We start from the raw sequence: 21,356 nt of genomic DNA on the forward strand, positions 1-21,356 counted from the left end.
CGCCACACACTTCAACAACAATGAGCAAACCAAACTAAATGTCTGAGGTTTAAATAAGACAGGTTCTTCCAAGATCCTCTCCAACGATGTTCTAATCATTTGCTCCTGAGCTGGTGCACCTGATTCTAATTTTAGGTGTTTGAAGTAGTGATAAATGTAGAGGTGTACTTTCTTTTTCCACATGCGAAATTTGCATTGATGTTTATTTAAATTATACAATGGACTACAAAATGTAAATGTTTCATGATATTTGTTATATTATATCACCTTTATCTATCAATATTGTTGAAATGAAGATCAAATAGCTGTATGTTGAAATATGTTGAAAAAGTCAAAGCTTTACATGGGGTGTAATTACTTTTTCACGTGACTGTACCTTCGTTTAGAAACATAGGAGGGCCAATTTTGAAGATGATAATGCTCGTGCATTTTATATAAAACTAGAATGGCACTCTTCTTCATCGCGACGTCGACCGATATGCCTCCGCTCACATTATTACATCATTATACATACTTGTACCAAGTTTGATTTATATCCCTTTGGCTGTTCTCAAGTATCACATTTTTACCTCACATTACCTCTGACCTCTGACCTTTGCCCTTTGATGGCAAAATCTAATCAGTTTGTCTTTTCATCATAATATATAGTTGTACCACATTTGGTCAAAATCCCATCACTGGTTCAAAAGTTAGAACAGTAACGGAATTTTTACCGAACATGACCTCTGACCTTTAACCTCGTGACACCAAAATCGAATCCGTTCATCTTTGCGTCATTATAGATACCTGTACCAAGTTTCACTTAGATTCCTGCAGCCGATTTTAATTTATCATGGACTGAGGGATTCATAGATGGATGAATAATCCGAAATCATAATGCTTCCAGTGACTTCTGAGGTGGAGGCATAAAAATGATAATATGCAAAGTAAAAGTTGTTTTTTTCACTTGGGTAGTGTACCTGTGAGCGAGACTGTGTCATGGAAGGCTTTCCAGAACCCTCAGGTCGCATCCTTTCTCGATAGAGTCCACCAGCCGTATAGGAATGTGAGGCTCGCACTTGGGCCTTCACACAATAATGGCCTTCCTTGTCGCTCTCCAGGCTTCGTACCACACTCTGTGGCATGTCTGCACGATCCGTGTACAATGGGTATTCCTTCACACGGTACTGCGAAGCGAGTGGTGGCTGTCGGTACAGGCCGGCTGCAGCCCGTCGCCCATTGACACCCGGCGCAACCTCTCCAGTCGTGTCTGCTGCAAGACTTTCTGCTGAACGATGCCTCTGAAGGTTTGCAGCCAAGGCGCTTGTAGCTCCAAGTTCTGCAAAGGTCTGGCCTGGTCTGGCTCTCGCACCAAAGCCTCCAGGTTCAGAACCGCTTGACTGGCTGGCACTGGATGAATGGTCATCCATCGGAAAGTCTGAAACGTCGCTGCCCATGCCGTGTGGCAAGCCAGGTCCGAGGCCCACATTGTCGGAAATTAAGGCCTGACTTTGAGACTCCAGGCTGCAACTTCGCTGGCGCAAGTGGAGTGCAGATGGCTGGCAGGGACTTGGGCTCAGATCAAACGACCTATTGAGGGTAACACATAGATTACTCGAGCAATGTATCTGCATCACAGAAATAAAATAAAACCTTTCTGACAAACAAAGAAGAATCCATTGTTAACTAGAACGGCACTCGGTAGAGCACATAGCTACACCAGGCTGAACAGTTTATGTTTTGTATCCACTGATAGGCCGGATCTGGATTCGGACATGAACCAAAATCGAATCGGCTTGTTCTTGTCACCGAAGCAGCTCGTCCACCAAGTTTAGTCATAACTCTTCAATAACTTTTTAAAATATCATGTTGCATATCACTTTTCGCTCGATCTCTCAATGGTGAAGAATTAATTAAAAAATAAATAATTTTCGTATCCGAATCCATATTCAGATCTTCACCAAAATTGAATCGATTAGTCCTTGTCAGACACCCGACCTCTCCACCAAGTTTCGTCCAAATCCATTCATAACCTTTTGAGATATGCTGCTATGTATCATTTTTGGCCCGATCACTCAATGGTGAAGAATCACTTAAAAGATTCTACTAGCCGGATCCGAATGTGGATCTTCACCAAAATTGAAGCAGTTCTTCCTCATCACACACACAACGTCTTCACCAAGTTTCGGCCAAATCCGTCCACAACTTTTTGAGATATCTTGTTCACAAACAGACAGACAGACAGGGGTGAAAACATAACCTCCATCCACCTTTGGTAGCGAAGGTAAATATTCAGGTCGCAAATTATATCGACATTCAATAGATCGACTCAGAAAACAAATGGCTACTGTTGCAGTCAATGTCAAGGCTCATAAGTGCTTTGGCCACCATTGACAATCCAGAAAGATGAATGTGCAATGGAGGGCACACATATGCAACGGTATATACCTTTTTGATGGTGGGAATGGATGGTTTACAAATCTCATTCAAGATCAGCACACTGCATTGGAAATTGTTCAGCTGTTCAAAACAGCAAATTATCAGAGAGATCTTGGTGACAGCGTTGAGGACGAGCTTCTAAAAAGTAAAAATTAGGAAAGTGTTTGCTCTAGATTTAGTCCGTATCGATGATTTTCCCATGGATCATACATGTACGCCACCACTTATAAACAAAAGTCTGTCTTTGGATGAATTTACAGCCAAGTCCTTGCCCGTGAGTAAGTTTTAAACATGAGCCTGATTGGGGCATTTACCAGTCTGTGACAAAACTTGTCAATTTTTGTAATCGCAGCCGTGATAGTAAATTGTAAAATGACATCAATTTTGTTAATTTCTGCCCTGATAATTAATTGTAGAATTCGACATACCCCCTGTGCTGACCACGTGCCACGCTGCGTAGGCGCATGTCTGGTGTTGAAGGCACACTGCACGAGTCCCAGCGTAGTCCTGAATGAACCGGACTGCACTGCAGTGAGGCCGAACCCTGCGACCTGCTGCTCGTGCTCTGACTCGCGGAGTCTCTCGAGGGGCTGAGGCAATCACAGGATGAGGAACAGGATTAATAATAAAATCGGTAAAAACATGACAATTACTTAATGCTTCATTTTCTATTTGAAATTAATAGAGTAAAATAAAATGTGGTAGAATTTTTTAAAACTAATTATACGTTCTAAGACATTGCAATTTAAAGCATGAAAAACTCCCGTATCTTGGACAATCTCGTTTTGAGAAAATTTTTAATGCCTCATATACAGTTTTTACACATAGGAACATGCATATATACACATATATATATATATATATATATATATATATATATATATATATATATATATCAAAGTCAAATTTGTTACCCTCGCCAGAGGAGAGGGTATTGCATTTGGGTCCATTTGTCTGTCTGTCTGTTTGTTTATCCGCACAGAATAAATATGCTTTTCTCTGCAACCGTTGGTCCGATTGACAGGACCTTTTCACCATCGGTACACCTCCTCCTGTCGAATTTTTAAAATCATAATTATGATGTCACAGGTCATGTGGTATGGGCGCCATCTTGGAAAAATCGAAAAACTTTGCACGTCTATATCTCCGAAAGCGCTGCATAGAAAAAATTGAGACATGGCTCATTGTAAAGAACCCTCCATGTGGAATAACATATGTTAATAATGATGTCATAGGTGCCTCCATTATGACGTCATAATTCGACAAGTACAAAACTTCATCCGATCAAGATGAAATTTCTTGAGCGTCATATAGGGATAAATTGGTAGACAAAAAAAAATAAAATAATGACGTCATCGGTCATGTGGTTCACCCACCATATTTTTACCCTCGCCATAGGAGAGGATATTGCATTTGGGTCCGTTTGTTTGTTTGTTTGTTTGTGTGTCCACACAGAATGAGTATGCTTTTCTCTGTATAATTGTTTAATGATAATTATGACGTCATAGGTCACACGGCATGGATGCGATATTTGAAAAATCACGAAACCTTTCACCTCTATAATCTCTGAAACCACTCCATGGGAAAAATGACATATGGCTCATTGTCATGTACTCTTCACAGGGAGCAACATATATGTATTATAATGTCATCAGTGTCTTCATTATAAAGTCATAATTTGACAAGTAGAACGCTTGATCTGATCAGTTTGAAATTTATTGTACATTGTCTACACAAAAATTGTATGGGAGAATGAAATTAATGACATCATCGGTCATGTGGTTTGATAGCCATATTGGATTGAACATAAATCTATGTCATCAATCGACCACACAAACACAGCAGCTAATAAACACCAGACAAACTACAAATACGTCCTGGCGAGGGTCTGTAATCTCAGATTGTTCTTCTTGTTATTGCTATATACTCAAGAAATGTGGATTTTAGATCAAAAGACGAATTAGTCAGGTTCACTATGTCAATAAATTATATTTCGTTCAAAATCATGGTAGATTAGCAAACCTATACATTTTTGGAAAGGTTATAGCATAAGGAAACTAAAAATCAATGTTTATATTTGGAGAGATACCTGTATGGCGGCCATTTTTGATTTTCAAAATGGCCACTGTAAAATACATATTTTGTTCTATTTCTGCCTCTAATTACCCTAAAAACTTTAAAAAATATACTAAACCTATATTTTCAGGGACAAGGAATCCAATGAAAGTATCAAATTAGTGCTATGGGGAATGGTAAGACACGAATCAAAGGTTTTGAATTGCAAAATACTGTCTTTATATTCGAGATAAGTTGCATAATCAAATACATGTTATCATTTTGTACAGGCAGTTAATAACATCAAAATGTGTCACAATAATTCATATCACCAAACATACACAGGCAGTCAGCAAAATCATATATACACATGCAGTCAGTATAACGTCACATCTACACAGGCAGTCAATGACAAAATATACACAGGCAGTCAATGGCATCAAACATACACGATTACAGAATATGCCATTTAGAGTTCGTCATCACTGTGCTGTGTGTCGTATCCGACAATATAGTCCGCATCGTTTTCACAGTCCGTTCCACACAAGCAAAGGTCGGTCAAATTGATTGGCAAATCGAATTGGTCGAATGGTCGATCGAATCAAATTCGATGAATCGAATCGAATCGAATCGATCGAATTGGTCGAATGGTCGAATGGTCGATCGAAACGATTGGTCGAATGGTCGAATTGGTCGAATGGTCGAATTGGTCGAATGGAATTGGTCGATTGGTCGAATTGGTCGAATCGAATTGGTCGGAATTGGCAAATGTAAACATTGATTTTCAGATTTTCCATGTAATAACGTTTCCAAAAATGTATAGGTTTGCTAATCTACCATGATTTTGAACGAAAAAACATAGTGAACCTGATTAAATATGACGCAAGAGCACACACAGTCGGTCAGATTTTATGTATTGGTATTTCTATGTATGTATATTTTACCATTGTAGAACAATAGTACTTTTTTATGTTCAGTCCCCCCACCTCTGTACTTGGCAAATTCTAATTTGGCATTTCTATTTTTGGTGCTGATGAGAGGATTGCATCTTGTGGTGTAGCCTTTGTAATTCTGCTGTTGAAGTCTTCTGCGAATGGTAGATTGTGATACTTTCACCCCTGCACTTTGTAGGTTGTTGGTGATGTCACTGACAATTGCTTCAGGGTTATTCTTCAGAGCTCTGATGATTTTTCTGTCATCAACTGCAGTTGTCTTCCTAGGCTGATCTGGCCATTTTCGATTGATAAGTACACTGGAGTTTTCTTTATTTTTGAAGATAATCCAAATTGTTGCAGTTGCTATGCCCAATTTTTGTGCTATGCTTATAATTGAATTGTTCTGTTCTTTCAGCTTAAAAATTTCTTGCTTTTATTTCATCGAAAAGAAGGCCTTGAAACAGTTGCTATACTGGAGCTGTTTAGCTGGGCTTTAATTTCCGGTGCTGTAAGACGTCTGTTGCGCAGATTGGTGTCTCAGATTACTTGTCCTGCGATTCTGTTGTGATTCTTGGTCGACCAGAATGTTTTCTATCCGCATTTTTCCCAGTTTTGTTATGTCGTTTAATGGCACAAGCAACTGCATTTACTGACACGGGGAATTTTTTTTTTCAATTTGTCTCAAGCATTGGCCTTCATTTCTCAAAGTTACAATTGCCTGTCTTTTTTCTGGTGTTAGCTGAGCTTTAGCACCCATGTTCATGTAATCTGAAACACAAAACACTCATTAGATTGTATGGCTGGCCTTTCTGTAAACATTTTTTGCAACGCCTGGCAATAATAGACATTGCACGTGATGAAGAAACTAAGCACAAACATTCATTCCACACAGAGCTGATTATTTGCAAACAGTTTTTGCTCCTGAGATGAAACGTTAATTAAATTAACTTCACGTTTCAGTTTGGATTTAGTATTGCACTTTTCGACCGATTCCCAAAACTTACTTTAAACCAACATTTCGCACAATAAAGATTTTTTTTTTTTTTTTTTTTTTTTTTTTTGTATACAAGATCGAGGCTCGTGAAAGAGCGAACATTAATCACACAGAAAGACAAACAGACACATAAAACAAATAACATCGGGAGCGGTAGACAAGATGGGGAGAGAGGGGGAAGGACACAAAACAACATTTGAGAGCAGGGACCGAGAGACATGGAGACATCGAGAGATCTGTGGGAGGGAGAGGGCTTTGGGGGGGAGGCATTGAAAAAAAATATGCATTGAAACACAATATATTTATCAGTAGATAAGCAGATATATCTTTGGTCAGAGTTTTGTTCACATCTTGTGTTCATTTTGCACATTAAACAGTAAAATATCAAAAAATGTTGGGTGCACCGAAAGTTTTGACTGGTGCTGTATATACTCGTGTATATAAATAAATATATATATATATATATATATATATATATCTATATATATATATATATATATATATATATATATTTAGTCATGTGAAAAAGTAAGTACACCCCATGTAAAGTCTTGACTTTTTCAACATATTTCAACATACAGCTATTTGATCTTCATTTCAACAATATTGATAGATAAAGGTGATATAATATAACAAATATCATGAAACATTTACATTTTGTAGTCCATTGTATAATTTAAATAAATATAAATGCAAATTTCGCATGTGGAAAAAGTAAGTACACCCCTACATTTATCATTACTTCAAATACCTAAAATTAGAATCAGGTGCACCAGCTCAGGTGCAAATGATAAGAACATCGTTGGAGAGGATCTTGGAGGAACCTGTCTTATTTAAACCTCAGACATTTAGTTTGGTTTGCTCTTTGTTGTTGAAGTGTGCGGCGTCACCATGCCTAGATTAAAAGAGCTCTCTGAGGCCTTCAGAAAGAAGGTTATAGATGCCGACAAGTCTGGGAAGGGATTTAAAAATATCTCCAAACAATTTGAAATCAATCATTCGACTGTCCGGAAGATCATCTACAAGTGGAGAAGATTCCAAACAACTGCCAACTTGTTCAGGCCAGGCCACCCCAGCAAGTTCAGCCTGACAGCAGACCGCAAGATGCTGAAAGAAGTCCCTAAGAACCCCAGAATGTCATCACGGGACCTACAGGTAGCTCTTGCTACTGTTGATGTCAAAGTGCACGAGTCTACCATTAGAAAGAGGCTGCACAAATTTGATCTACATGGGAGGTGTGCCAGGAGGAAACCGTTGCTGTCCAGAAAGAACATCAGGGCAAGACTAAAGTTTGCCAATGAACACCTAGGCAAAGACCAGCACTTCTGGAACAATGTGCTCTGGACAGATGAGTCAAAGGTAGAGCTATTTGGCCACAGTACCAGAAGACATGTTTGGCGAAAACAAAAGACAGCATTTGACCACAAGAACCTGATACAAACTGCAAAGCATGGTGGTGGAAATATTATGGCTTGGGGCGGCTTTGCTGTATCAGGGCCTGGGCAGCTCACCATCATATAATCCACGATGAATTCTTCATTGTACCAGAGGGTGCTTGAGGATAATGTGAGGCCATCTGTCGGAAAGTTGAAGCTCAACCGAAGCGGAAAGTTGAAGCTCAACCGAAGGTGGACCTTGCAACATGACAATGACCCTAAACATACCAGTAAATCCACCAAGGAATGGCTGAAAAGAAAGAAATGGAGGGTTCTGGAATGGCCAAGTCAAAGCCCGGATCTGAATCCCATCTAGATTTTGTGGGGGGATTTGAAACAAGCTGTGCATGCAAGAAACCGCTCAAACATCGCACAGATGAAAGAATTCTGCATGGAGGATGGGCAAAAATTTCTCCCAGTCGATGTCAGAGACTGGTAGACAGTTATAAGAAACGCCCACTTGAGGTTGTTTCTGCCAAAGGGGGCAATACCACCTATTAGAACCAAGGGTGTACTTACTTTTTCCACATGCGAAATTTGCATTTATATTTATTTAAATTATACAATGGACTACAAAATGTAAATGTTTCATGATATTTGTTATATTATATCACCTTTATCTATCAATATTGTTGAAATGAAGATCAAATAGCTGTATGTTGAAATATGTTGAAAAAGTCAAAACTTTACATGGGGTGTACTTACTTTTTCACGTGACTGTATATATATATATATATACATACATACATACATACATACATACATACATACAATCATACATACATATATATATATATATATATATATATATATATATATATATATATATATATGTATGTATGTTTGTGGGGGTAGGCATGAAAGGAAAGTAGGAATGTGCAGGTTTTAGTATGGACTATGTGACGCGAAGAAGGAGAAGCCCATCTTGATGTACATAAGCAGTGTAAATGTTCAGGTTAAGAGTGTTTGCATGTTGCCATAAGGAGGGTGGTTTTGTGCTAATTAATTATAGGGATTATGGTTAATAATCTCCAGTATATATTGCCTCCCTGTGATTTGTCGCCAATGTTTTTATAAAACTCAGCCAGCCAGGCGATGGGCTCCATTAGCCAACCACCCCACCATGGCCGACAGAAACAGCATTTGCTGATCGACAAGAGAACCCCACCCCCGAACATTCCTGAAGGACGGCTCGGCTCTGCCTCGGAGAACCGGAATTGACAGGCAACACACCGAGCTTCGTCATTGGGCATCAAGAATGGCCGTGAGGCCATGCCCCTGAATGACGATTGGTTGGGACGATTGGACAGTGCTGGGTGATTGGTCAAAATAATGACGTCATTGGGATGCTCTGAAAAAAAGTAACAGGAGACGACATTTTCTCTTTGTTTTTTTGGCTGGCGTTCGTTGGAGGCGGTTGCATTCTGTTTTTTGTGATGGCTTTCGAGAGAATGGCTGCGTTTGCCTTTTGCTCTTGTCCTGGTCTTGATCGCGGCGGTTGCTTGGTTGTTTGGGTGGGAGGACGACGGGCGCTCGTCTATGTGCGCCGGAGAGATAAATGGAGCCTTGTTAGCGAAGGAGGGCCGCCTGGTGGATTACCTCACGGTCGGGGTGCTACAAAAAAGCGACTCCGTGTCATTTGTGCGTTTCCCACGCGGTGGTTCGAGGTGACGACCAACAAGCCCTGCGTTGCGACCAGAGCTAAGTGGCTGCACGACCAACATTATTTTTATTTTCTTTTATCATTCCCTTGTCTGTATATGAGTCGGAGAGGAGGATCCTCAACCTAGGAATTTTAGTTTTCCTCACCTTTCATTGTCTTTTACATTACTGTAAATAAATCTATATTTGTTGAATTTTACCTGTGTGTCTTGTTTCGTTTCCTTGTTCTGTGGGTTTGGATGAAACCTGTGTGTTCCCGATCAGATAAGACTTCGGGCCTTTTCCCGAACGTGCCAAAGACAATCATATATATATATATATATATATATATATATATATATATATAATATATCTACACACACACATTATACATTATATGAACTAGCGCTTTGGTTGAATAATAATAATAATAAAGTGATCTGATGCAATGCCCTCTGCTGGTTAGGGGAGGAATTTGGCCATGGTGCCGTCGATAGCTGGCTGACTCTATTTGTCCTCTGCATTTGGGGTGGTATTCGTAATAGATCTGTGCAATGTGAAAGCTAAATATTAAACTGTTTTTGAAATATCGTGGACACAAGGCAAGTTACCGAGATAGTTGCCATGTCAACATAATTCAGCCAATCACAGCCATGACATAATCAGGTTGAGATTATGTCATGAGGAATAGATATGTGTAATATTAACGCTAAATATTGGTTTATGAAATATCGCGTACACAAAAGTACATGGACAGATGATCGGTCAGTCGATCGGATAGAGATCATTCCAATGTCCCTTGTCACCGACCTTGTCGGAGGGGCGGGAGACATAAATGTTCACTATAAAGAACAACATCATCGAGGAGGATATACCAAAAATGAATAATAATCTATGGCCAAGCCAATCAAACTTAGTGTATTCACGCAGAAGGGTTAGGCCGAAGTAAACGCAAAGTTTCTACAGCTGTGGTCTGTGTGAACACAAATGTGTATGTCAAAGCTTCAGAGGAGTGTCCAAGACCATGGATTCGTAGTACTGAGCAAGCAGGTGTAAAAATATGTCATTGGGTAGGATTAGGGGTTTTTTGAGGGGGGGGGGGCGGGATGGGGCACCTGTAATCATGTGATGTACCCTCACGCATTTTAGTATGTCTGCTACCTGCCACACGGCCATATTAAATAAATTCATATGAACACCAAAACGTTACAAATGAATGGTATATTTGTGGGAAATAGTATGGATTCTTTACTATGGATTATGTGTGTGAACACAACTTCATATTAACTTTTATGATTAATAAAGATTTATCCAGAATTGTTTAACCAAACATTTGGCTCATTATTCTCAATCAAAGACCTATGCCTGCTTCCTTCTCACCTGGACAACGCATGCCGCAGCGCAACCTTGTGCGGTTGATCGAAGGCCTCGTCTAGTGCCACCTCAGCCCAGTTGCGGCCTCTCGATGCAGAAGCCCCTGCGACCATAGGTTCGCGCGGATCTCCTCGAAGTGAGCGAAGGCGTCTCAAGCCTTCGAGTGAGCGGGGTGGGCATGGCCGTAGGATCGACGTAGGTGGCATGAGACGTTGTGGGCTGAGAAGCGACGACAAAAGGCTACTGCGTGGAGAATCCTCTGTGGACGGAAAAATGAAGTGGTTTTGCAAAAGTACTTAATTTATTTAATTCTGCCTCCACATCCCATAAGGTCAACCTGTGCCATTGCTACTGGCTTACGTGCCATCAAATACAGAAGCACCACATCCAGGAAAGCTATCTTGGCCTTTAGATGAAACATTTAAAAAACAAAACCCTGATATTTATGAGTATAGTCCAACAAATTATATATTCACTCAGTACGCTTAAAATAGGCTATGGAGTCAATATTTAAACAGGTAAATCGGATTCTTACATCCTGTTCAGTTTAGCTACAATGGGGGTAAGAGCTTTGAATTCTGGTACCAATATAGCTGTTCAGCTCATTTCCTCCAATGAGTGTCCAAAATGCCACTTGATTGTGGTTTAACCCCAATCAAGCTGAGGATCATTTATATATTTTCTTTTCCTGTTATTTTCAAAGTATTTATTTATTTATTTTTAATCCTTATGATTTATGAACTGGACTCAGCTCACTTTTCATGGCAAAGCCAAATGAAGAAAAAAAGTTTGTTTATTATGGCCTATAATAATTATAATGATTCATTTATAATGCTTCAATCATAATAGTGTAATAACAATTATAATATTTAAAATCCACTTATTTGCTGAGTTTTTGGAGCCCCAGTCTCGCGGACAAGCGTCACACGTGACAGTGTTGTGTTAAGCAATTTTTTTGTGCTCATGGAATTATACATTAAATTGCATGATGAAGGTGCAATGATTATTATTTTATGCTTTCAGCCACAATACTGTGAAGCCGTACCATCGTTCAGCATGGTGGCCTCTGCCAGAGAGCTGCCGTCTGACTGCACGTCCGAGTGGAAATTTTCATCTGCAACACATGCAGAGATAACTCACTTTGGATGTGTCTTTACCTCTCACCGAATTTTTTTTTTTTTCAAAACGGTCATCAAAATTTGTTATAACTTCCGGTTTGAAGGAACTAGTTTGTTCTTTCTTTTTTTGTGGTTGCAATTGTTGTTCAAACTCTCTCTGGTGCTTGTTAGATTACACAATGTGTGTATTGTCGTCCTTAAGAATAGTCAGCAAACTTGAGTGATCTGTTGGTGGCCCACATGATGGCAGTGTGGAAGTTGCGGTCAAAATCATTCATCTTCTTTCTTCGGGGGAAATTCTCATTCAGCTTTGGGGCCAATTTTGTAATATATACGTAATGATGGAGAAAGATTTTCCCCGCATTTCCCCCTTTAAGCCCGCAGCCACCTCCGTCCTGTATATCCCTCTCTTGATCTTAATCCAATATATGTACAACTTCCGTTCCCTTATCTGCCCCTTTTCCCCCACTTTCCATCTATTTCTTCCCTCCTTTCTATTTCTCAATTTCCTTATTTTCAATTCACTCATCATCCCCACTCCAAACCCGACTTTTTTTTTTTTTTTTTGTAATTCAGTCGGACCCCACTATTCGCGGTTCCGCTATTCGCAGGTTCCGCGTATTCGCAGTTGATAAAATGCGACCTGTTCCTCTATTCGCGGAAAAGTGTCCCACAAATTTGCGGGTTTTTTTCTATTCACGGCCATGTTCCGTGAATTTGCGGTTTTTGAGGGGCACAAAATTTTTGTTTTTCATGGCCCGCTAGCTTGATACATTTATAAAACCGATCTTTCAGCAGCCATGCACAAAGTAGCTGGACATACACACAAAAACATCTTCTACGAGCCACGAGCAGGACCTGCTTCTACATTCGCTGCCGTGCGCTCCACGTTTTCATCGACCTTCACGGATTATCGTTGACATTCTCAGGAATTGCCTCGACATTTGCGGGTTTGTCTCGCCATTTCCAGCATTTTCATCGATTATCGTCGACATTCTCGGGATTTGCCTCGACATTTGCGGGACTGTCGCTGACATTCGCGGGTTTTGTCTCGCCATTTCTGGCATTTTCATCGACCTTCGCGGATTATCGTCGACATTCTCAGGATTTGCCTCGACATTTGCGGGATTTTCATCGACCTTTGTGGATTATCGTCGACATTCTCGGGATTTCCCTCACCATTTGCGGATTTTGCCTCGCTATTAGTGGTTTGTTCCTTTCTATTCGCAGATTTTCGCGACTCGGGAACCAATCCTCCCTTTTTCCATTGAAACAATGCCCCGCCATTTGCGGTTTCCCAATTCGCGGCATTTCTCAGGAACGTATCCCCCGCTAATAGCGGTGTCCAACGGCACGTATATGTCACATTTCTTCACCCTGAAGCCATTTCTCAGTGAAGGTGAAGCAAAAACCAAACAAGTCTCCAGAACTCACCCTCACACATGTGTGAAGTTCTTTTCGTGGGTTCCTGGCCAGCGCGAAGGCGGTAGGCATTAATGGCAGATTCAATGTCTTGCAGCTTCTTGAGGGCATTGAGGTAGGATGTTTTTCGCTGCTTTCTAACCTGTTGGGTCGTCGTTAAATTGCAAGGCAATTACAATAGTTTAGCCAACAACATTCCACCCCATCCACCACTAGTACACAGAGAAATCTTCAGCCTGACACCATCCTCCAAAAACATGAACGTGTTCCAGGACTTAGAAAGTCTGTTTACTGACTGCAGTTCAAGGGATTCAATCTGCCGGCAAATATTGAACCAATTCAGGAAATTACAGGGGGAAATAAGGGAGGGAACAGAGAAGTGAGTGAGCAACCATCAAGCAATATGGCTGATAGCATGATTTGTATTGTGAGCATGGAAGGCAGTTTGATTGTAAAGGGCAGTGCTGAAGAATAAATCCCAAACAGTTTGATTGCATTAAGTGATGACACAGCAGAAAATATAAGCATGAGCTTAATAATCGTCCGTAAATCACAACACAAAATAGCTCGAGGCATTTACATTTTTAATGCAATAAACATTTTAGATGAATGATTCAGCAGAATTATGGGCTGCATGAAGCCATCACTGTAGTTAAAGAATAATAAATTGATGAAAGACTAATTGTGCGGAAACGGCATGAGGGAAGGAGGCTCGAGACCAATCATTGCAAGATATTGCTGGGCACGCTGAGAGTTGGCAACAAGATGCCAATGGCCGACCCATTACCTTCTTGCCGATGCTGCAGTCACTTGCAAGTCTCTTGGCAGCTTCTGTGATTTGGGATTGTATGGCAAAGTCTCGCTCCAGACGTTCCAGCTCTGCCTCCTGGTGAAAATGAGATGACAAAGCATCAGGAGTTTCATCCTGAAATATATTTTTTTTTTTATAGCAACCTGCGTATATTGCCAGTTGGGAGAGGCCTCGTGGGTGTAAGTCTGGGAGATGCTTGACTGCCAGTTTTGTCCATATGTTACAAGATTGATTTTTTATGGCTCGTGTGACGGTGATATATGTGAGAATAAAGTAACTGCAGTTTCACCAATGACAAATATATCGTCTACATGAAAATCAATCATACAGATACACATCTGACTGCAGTGGCCTGAGCTAAGGCATGTTCGTGGCCTCGGAATACCATTTTTGTGTTCCCTTTCACTCAAACAAAATAAACCCAATCATGTCCGTCCTATGTGAATATATTATGTAACATTACTTTACCATCTACTATAAATGGGTGAGGTGTGTGTGTGTGTGTGTGTGTGTGTGTGTGTGTGTGTGTGTGTGTGTGTGTGTGTGTGTGTTTGAGGCATGCTTTTTGTGTGTATTAATTACGTCCGTCTATAAATTAATTATGTACCATTGAAATGTACCTTCTAACTCTTTAGACTGCTAAGACCCATTCGACCTTTGAAGACCCCAAAGATCCTTAAGACCCCAGAGACCCCCAAAGACTCAGAGGACTAAAAAGTCCCCGAGGACCCAAACGTTCCCGAAGACTCAAAAGTCACCAAGGACCCAAACGACCGAAAAGTTCATGAGGACCCAAAATACCCCAAAGACCCAAAAGCCCCTGATGATCCAAAAGATCCAGATCACCCAAAAGACTCACAGGACCCAAAATATTCTGAAGACCCAAACAAATGCCCCAAAAGACCCCAAAAGACCCTGAAGACCCAAAAGTCCTCAACAAACCAAAAGACCCAAAAGTCGCCGGGAACCCTAAATAATCTTGAGGACCCAAAGACCCCCCCCCCCCCCCCCGCCACCGGAGTCCGGAAGGCAGGTATGCTACCAATACCAACCGGTGAAGACCAATGTAAATTTGGTCCAATAGACCAACGGCCCCCTAGTCTCTGAAACGAAGTTGTTTTGGATTTATGCCTTTATATGTTTTGGATTTTTTGAATTATGATTATTGAAATGGCAAAGTATAATTGTGTGATAAAACGAAATCACTCTTTAACATGCCTAGTGGCTTACCCACCTACAATCAAATGAGTAATGACTTTCCCATTTTGCTACTGGTATTAAGCTTGGCTTTTTGCCTGAAACACTTTGGCTTTTGAATCAACGTTTAATTAATGACTTCCTTAGAGAAAGCAGCTGCTAAAGTTGTCGAAGTTATAACTCGTAATTATAGATTTGCCCCATTTCACATGTTGGCCAGTGAGAGGGCACAATACTTTAGTGAGTGTACAAGCATGCACTCCATTTGATTTTAATAAAAAACATACTCCAAAACAATTTGGGCTGGCAGGATAGTCTAGAGTATGTGTCCTCTCAAGTGAGCTTTCTATAGCCTGGATTTGAATATCGCCACCATGGTGTTTTGCAGGCAGTGGGAGGCATCAATGTGCGTGTACCGTCCGTCCCTCAGATTTTTTTTATTTTTATTTTTATTTTTATTTTTTGTATACAAGATCGAGGCTCGTGAAAGAGCGAAGCGATGGACATTGATATGGACATTGATATGGGCATCCGTCTCCTGGCATTAGTTGCTGGATGTTAAACATCACATTGTCTCATTTATGAAGAGTAAGGAAACTATTACCAGCACCCTGGCCAAATGACAAATTCCTGCTCTAACCACAGAAACGCTCACAGCAGTTGATCCGACCCGCAGCCACGTGCTGCATACAAATGAACAAACAAACAAGAAACATGTCGTGCATTGCACGAAACTTGCAAAATCCATGAAATAAGTTGTTGACCTTTGGCTAATGTTAACTTTTTGGCCTAAGTTGACCTCAAAAATAATTTGTGGCTGAATTCAGTGATCTGATATGCAAATCCTGTTCACATTTCAAGTCAATCGGATGAAATTTGAGGATTTTAGGAACTTCACTGGAGCTGTTGACCTTTGGCCTATATTGACATTTTGGCCTATGATGACCTGAAAAATAATTGATGGTTGAATTGAGTGACCTCATATGCAAATCCTCTTCAAATTTCAAGTCAATCGGATGAACATTGAGGATTTTAGAAATTGGACAAGGTTGTTGAGCTTTGACCTATGTTGACCTTTTGACCTTCTGACCTCAAAATCAATAGGATTCTTCCTTATGACCAACTCTACCATTTGGTGAGGTTGAGCAAATATGGGATTAAAATTGTGGCATGTAGGCGATTGACATACAAACAGACAGACAAACGCACAAGACCAATCAATATACTTGAAAAATCTTCAATTGCAAATTAATGGTTGAAACTAGAACGGCACTTTGTATGGAGCATACCTCCACCTGGTTGGCCCTATCTCCCAATGGTGAATAATCACTTTTAAAATTCTACTAGCCGGATCAGGAACCGGATCTTCACCAAAATCTAATCATTTCGTCCTTGTCACATATGCTACATCTCTGCCAAATTTCGTCCGAATCCGTCCACAACTTTTTGAGATATTTTATTCACAAACGGACAAACAGACAGACAGACAGATTTTATTCACAAATGGACAAACAGACAGACAGACAGGGGTGAAAACATAACCTCCATCCACCTTTGGTGACAGAGGTAATAATCTTTCTCTTTGACACAAATAGGCAGAGACACTTTTTTTTTTTTGTGATTGATGTTAGCTCTTACACGAGCCTCGATCTTGTACACACACACACACACACACACACACACACACACACACAAAATAGGTAGAGGTGTATTCTCACGTTAATCAAAGGAGCTGAATGATATGTCACTGAGAGTGTACTCTTCCTTGAGCTGCCTCATCTAGAATCGATTTTCATCGTGACTACATAGTCATCCTGGTACTTAACCAGCAGGGCGTTGCTACAACGAGTATGCCCGTCTTTTAGGAGGTTGTTAAGATCAAGTGTTCCATCTGCTATCATGTGCTGATGGACGTTTAACATCCCACATCGGATTTTGATATTCAGCCTATTGTGAGCCACCACCAGTGCCGAATCCCAAACTCCTGTCGTAATTTGCAAGAACACTACATTCGCAGCACGGCTCTGGCCCAGTAATGAAGAATATCCGTCCAATACGCATTTCATAGGATATAATCATATTCAAAATATAATGGGGTTTGCATTACATTAAAAAAAAAAAACCTTACAGAAAAGAAAGTGGGAAAAAAATTCCACACATCTGCAAACATAGAAGGTGCATTTTCTAAATCTAAAATCAAGATAAAACACCTCTCAGTGTTGCGGATTGCTACCTTCATGAAAGCCGCAGAAAGAAACAAAGAAAAATCAATCTGAGCTCTGTATCAACCAATTGTGTTTCAATCCCAAGTGGAATAAATAATAATGCCAACAATTCTGAGGATTACTTAGAAAAGCAATATCAGAGGCAAAAAGCTATAATCCGCTTAAAATTGGAAGCCTGCCGTACCTGTCATATAAGGGCAAAAGTAACAAACATTACTGGCAGATAATGCCACAAAGAATGATGTTAGTTTAGCTAATGAAAACACCTGAAGGTGAACATTTCAGTGCCACTGGATTAAAATTATACCATGGCCTGCATGTCGGCATCACGGTAACCTTTGCGGTGATGAATTGGTGGTCCAACAATCCCAGGCGATAAAAGAGAACAGCACGCAAGGTCTTTCGCCGGAGCATAACAAGATAGGCAAGGTTATGATAAGAGTATCCCCACCGCTTTGAGGAGTCAAATAGTTTCTGGTCACTGCAAGAAAATGGAAATAAATTCGTCGTTTGAACTACACGCAAGAATTTCCATCCTTCACGTAGGAAGGCAATAACCTCAAGGGGAAGACTTTCAATTGTGCCATTTGTGGAATCGTGAGCTTCTTGCAAATAACACATGTTGGCTGGTAGTTGTAGCAGTTGTGCAATTTAAAATTCACTTTGCTCTAACTATTGTGGATAGACTTGGCACATCAATCACCATTAATCGTGAGGCCGGGGGTGGCGGCAGATGGAAAACTAGATGGAGAAAGTAAATGAAAGTGTTTTTAAAGGAATTGAGGAAAAAAATTGCTCATAAAGTGTAAAGAGGATTTCATTTGCCATCAGTCAGTGAAGTCACTTGTAAAAGCTATCAATAATTATATAATGAAACCACAAAGTAGTGTTGCCACCACCAGCCTCTCTTTTGTCCTCCAATGTCTTTTAAAAAATCAGTCTGATCAAAGTGGACATAAAGTTTGCAGCCTACAGCTAGGCCCAAAAAAGCCATTGGCAATTGGGATTTTTGAGGTAAGGTTGGACATATATAACCTTGATGCCTTTACCACCTGGTGGACCGAAGATGGACTTAGGAGTGCGGACAGGTCTGGCCTGGGTTTGTTCCGTTATCAAGTGGCTTGCTATCGCTTGCCAAGCCAGCTGTTCCATATGAAGCCACTTGTGAGTGGAGTAAACGATCAGGGAGGTGCTTGGCGAGCAATCCGCTTGCTAACGGAATACGTCCACTTATGTTGGCAAAATGGCCACTGTAGTTTGATGCAAAACTATCGGTGGCTATTTCTTCAATTCTACTGTCACAGTGGATGAAATTGAAAATTTCAGTTTATACTTTTATCACTACTTCTACTTTTCATTCGAATTCTTTCGGATCTAAAAACATTCAAAACCTCTCCACCCTCCTCCCGAAAATCCACAGTGGCATGTCCGTAGGTAAGCTTGAGCGGGGTCTCCTCCATCTGACTCCCTATTTCTTTATCTTTCTTTCCCTCTTCCATGTACTCTACAGCCGCTGCTAACACAATAAATTTGTTTGGAGAAGTTGTTGTCTCAAGAGGATAGAGTAAAACTGAAAATGACCGTTCGGACAGTATTCCTACGTTCGAATACTGTTCGGATGTATTCGTTTAGGTATCGCGATACCTTTTTTCACATGGAGACCTCCATGTTGTTAAACAGTGCCGAACACTTAGTTCTGTTGGACAGAGCGAGATAGAGAAGAGACAGAGACGAGAGGGAAAGGGCAGGTCCATGGGGACCGATCGGCTCTCTGACCGTGACAGTGCTGCCCTGACGAATCCGGGGAGCAGGGAAAAATGGGGAAGATTTGGCTGTGGACTTGCTTTTGGGGGTACAACCACCATGAGGGGGCATCCCCGATAGTTGTAATGGAATAGTTGACACGATACGAGAACCACTTAATTGCACAAAGTGTATGAAAACATGGAGATAATATTCCCGTGTATGTCCTTAACAGTGAATACAACAGACATATGTTCTTTGTGATCAAAGATTTAGAGGTAAGAAAAGTTTTACAAATCTGCTATATTTTAAGGAAGGAAAGTAGAGTGCCATTCTTCTTCTTCTTCTTTCATGTGCAACACAAGACTGCTTTTGCTTTTTTCCTACTGGCACTGCATCATTGGCTAGTCTAGTGGGTGCAGCAGTGCCACAGATGCAATGCCCCCTGTAGGTTAGGGCAGGAATTTGGAATTTTGTTCTAGTGCTGGTGACAGCTTGCCTACTCTTGCATTCTCACTTCTGCGCTGTCCAGCCTGGTTTTGAATCTCGGCCCAGCTACAACCTGTCATTCCGATGTCTGCAGGCAGAGAGATTCATCAATGTGCATGCCATCCCTTGAATGGACATTAAACTGGGTGTCCTGTCTGCCAGCATTAGATGGTGGACGTTAAATATCTCATGGTGTCCTATGCAAAGAATAGGTGAACTATCACCGGCTCCCTGAACAAATTCATAATTCCTGCCCTAATCTACAGCGGGCTCACCCTCAGTGGCACAGCCACACCTCCTTCAGCCAAATATGCTACTTGCAACTGTGTGCTGCATAGGAGAGATGAAGAAGAACAAGTAGAGCTACATTCACAGTACACTGCCACAATGCCAAATAAATAAATAACATACTCTCCAGCGCACGACATTGCCGAGGCACCTTCGGTGCCAGGCGATGCCGCCGTGCAGCACGTGGAGACGGATTTGGGAGGGAGAGGTGTACAATAAATTGCTTGATTCATTAATTAATTGCGTAATTAAAATAAATAAATAATAATGGTAAAATAATTTCTTAATCAGTTGGCTCATAGCATATCTAAACTACCACTGTTTCATCCGAATGTGTAACCTTTTGGAAATCAATGAATTAATCGAAAAATGAAACAATTAATCAATTAATTGATTAATCAATAAATCAAATATAACTTTTTTGCCAAAGCACTTGTTCACTATTGTACCCAAATTTCAGCTTCTTAGCTCAAAGGATGGCTGAGATATCGCCCATACAAACAAACAAACAAACAAACAGAGTGAAAACTGAGTAGTCCCTTTTGGAGCGCGTCATTGCCGGGACCCCTTCGGCAAGAATAGGTGTGGTATCAGTGACACCCTGAATGAATTCATAATTCCTGCCCTAATCTACAGGGGGCTCTGCCTCAGTGGCACAGCCACACCAACTTCAATCAAAGATGCTACTCACAACTGTGTGCTGCACACCAAAGAAGAAGAAGAAGCAGAAGAAGAAGAAGCGTCCAAAGTCAAACCAGTAGAGCATCAACTCCCAGATAATGCACTGATTTATCTTTGTCTCTTGTTGTGTTAACAAATATTGTTGCGTTAGGGCATGGCAGGGAAGTTGAGTCTAGACTCTAGAGGTAGCCACTGAGCTGTCTAACCTGGGTTAAAATCCTGACCTAACTGTAAACTGTCATCCTGGAATTTCGCAGGCGGGGTGAGGGATCAATCTGTATGCCATCCTCGGATGGACGTTAAACGGGGTGTTCCATCTGCCAGCAGTAGTTGGTGGACGTTAAAGATCCCATAATGTCCTTCATGACCAGTCAAGTCGTCACTGCTAACCTTACCAAATGATAAATTCCTGCCCTGGTTGCCGGTAAGGCAATGGAAAAGCATCCAGCATAACTCTTGCTAAGAAACTGTTTCAGCACAGCATCAACACTCTACAAATAGTGTGCTATATCTAACCATATACCAATAT

General features: G+C 40.8%; 1 protein-coding gene across 8 annotated transcripts in view; it reads right to left on the minus strand.

The window, feature by feature from the left end:
* The window catches only part of LOC137436716 (FERM domain-containing protein 4A), a 293,806-nt gene that overhangs the window by 15,992 nt on the left and 256,458 nt on the right, over positions 1-21,356 (minus strand). For 6 of the 8 annotated variants that reach the window (XM_068130724.2, XM_068130727.2, XM_068130723.2 and 3 more), the window contains 6 exons: positions 14,181-14,279; positions 13,406-13,535; positions 11,899-11,967; positions 10,860-11,112; positions 2,847-3,008; positions 960-1,569 (listed from right to left, as the gene is read on the minus strand). In XM_068130724.2, the coding sequence (XP_067986825.1) occupies positions 960-1,569; positions 2,847-3,008; positions 10,860-11,112; positions 11,899-11,967; positions 13,406-13,535; positions 14,181-14,279 (1,323 nt within the window). The remainder of the gene's footprint in view (positions 1-959; positions 1,570-2,846; positions 3,009-10,859; positions 11,113-11,898; positions 11,968-13,405; positions 13,536-14,180; positions 14,280-21,356) is intronic. The other 2 variants (XM_068130726.2, XM_078786711.1) reach the window with 1 other exon arrangement.

This window comes from Myxine glutinosa, chromosome 11 (genome assembly GCF_964187855.1).
Source record: "Myxine glutinosa chromosome 11, kmMyxGlut1.1, whole genome shotgun sequence".
NCBI lineage: Eukaryota > Metazoa > Chordata > Myxini > Myxiniformes > Myxinidae > Myxine > Myxine glutinosa.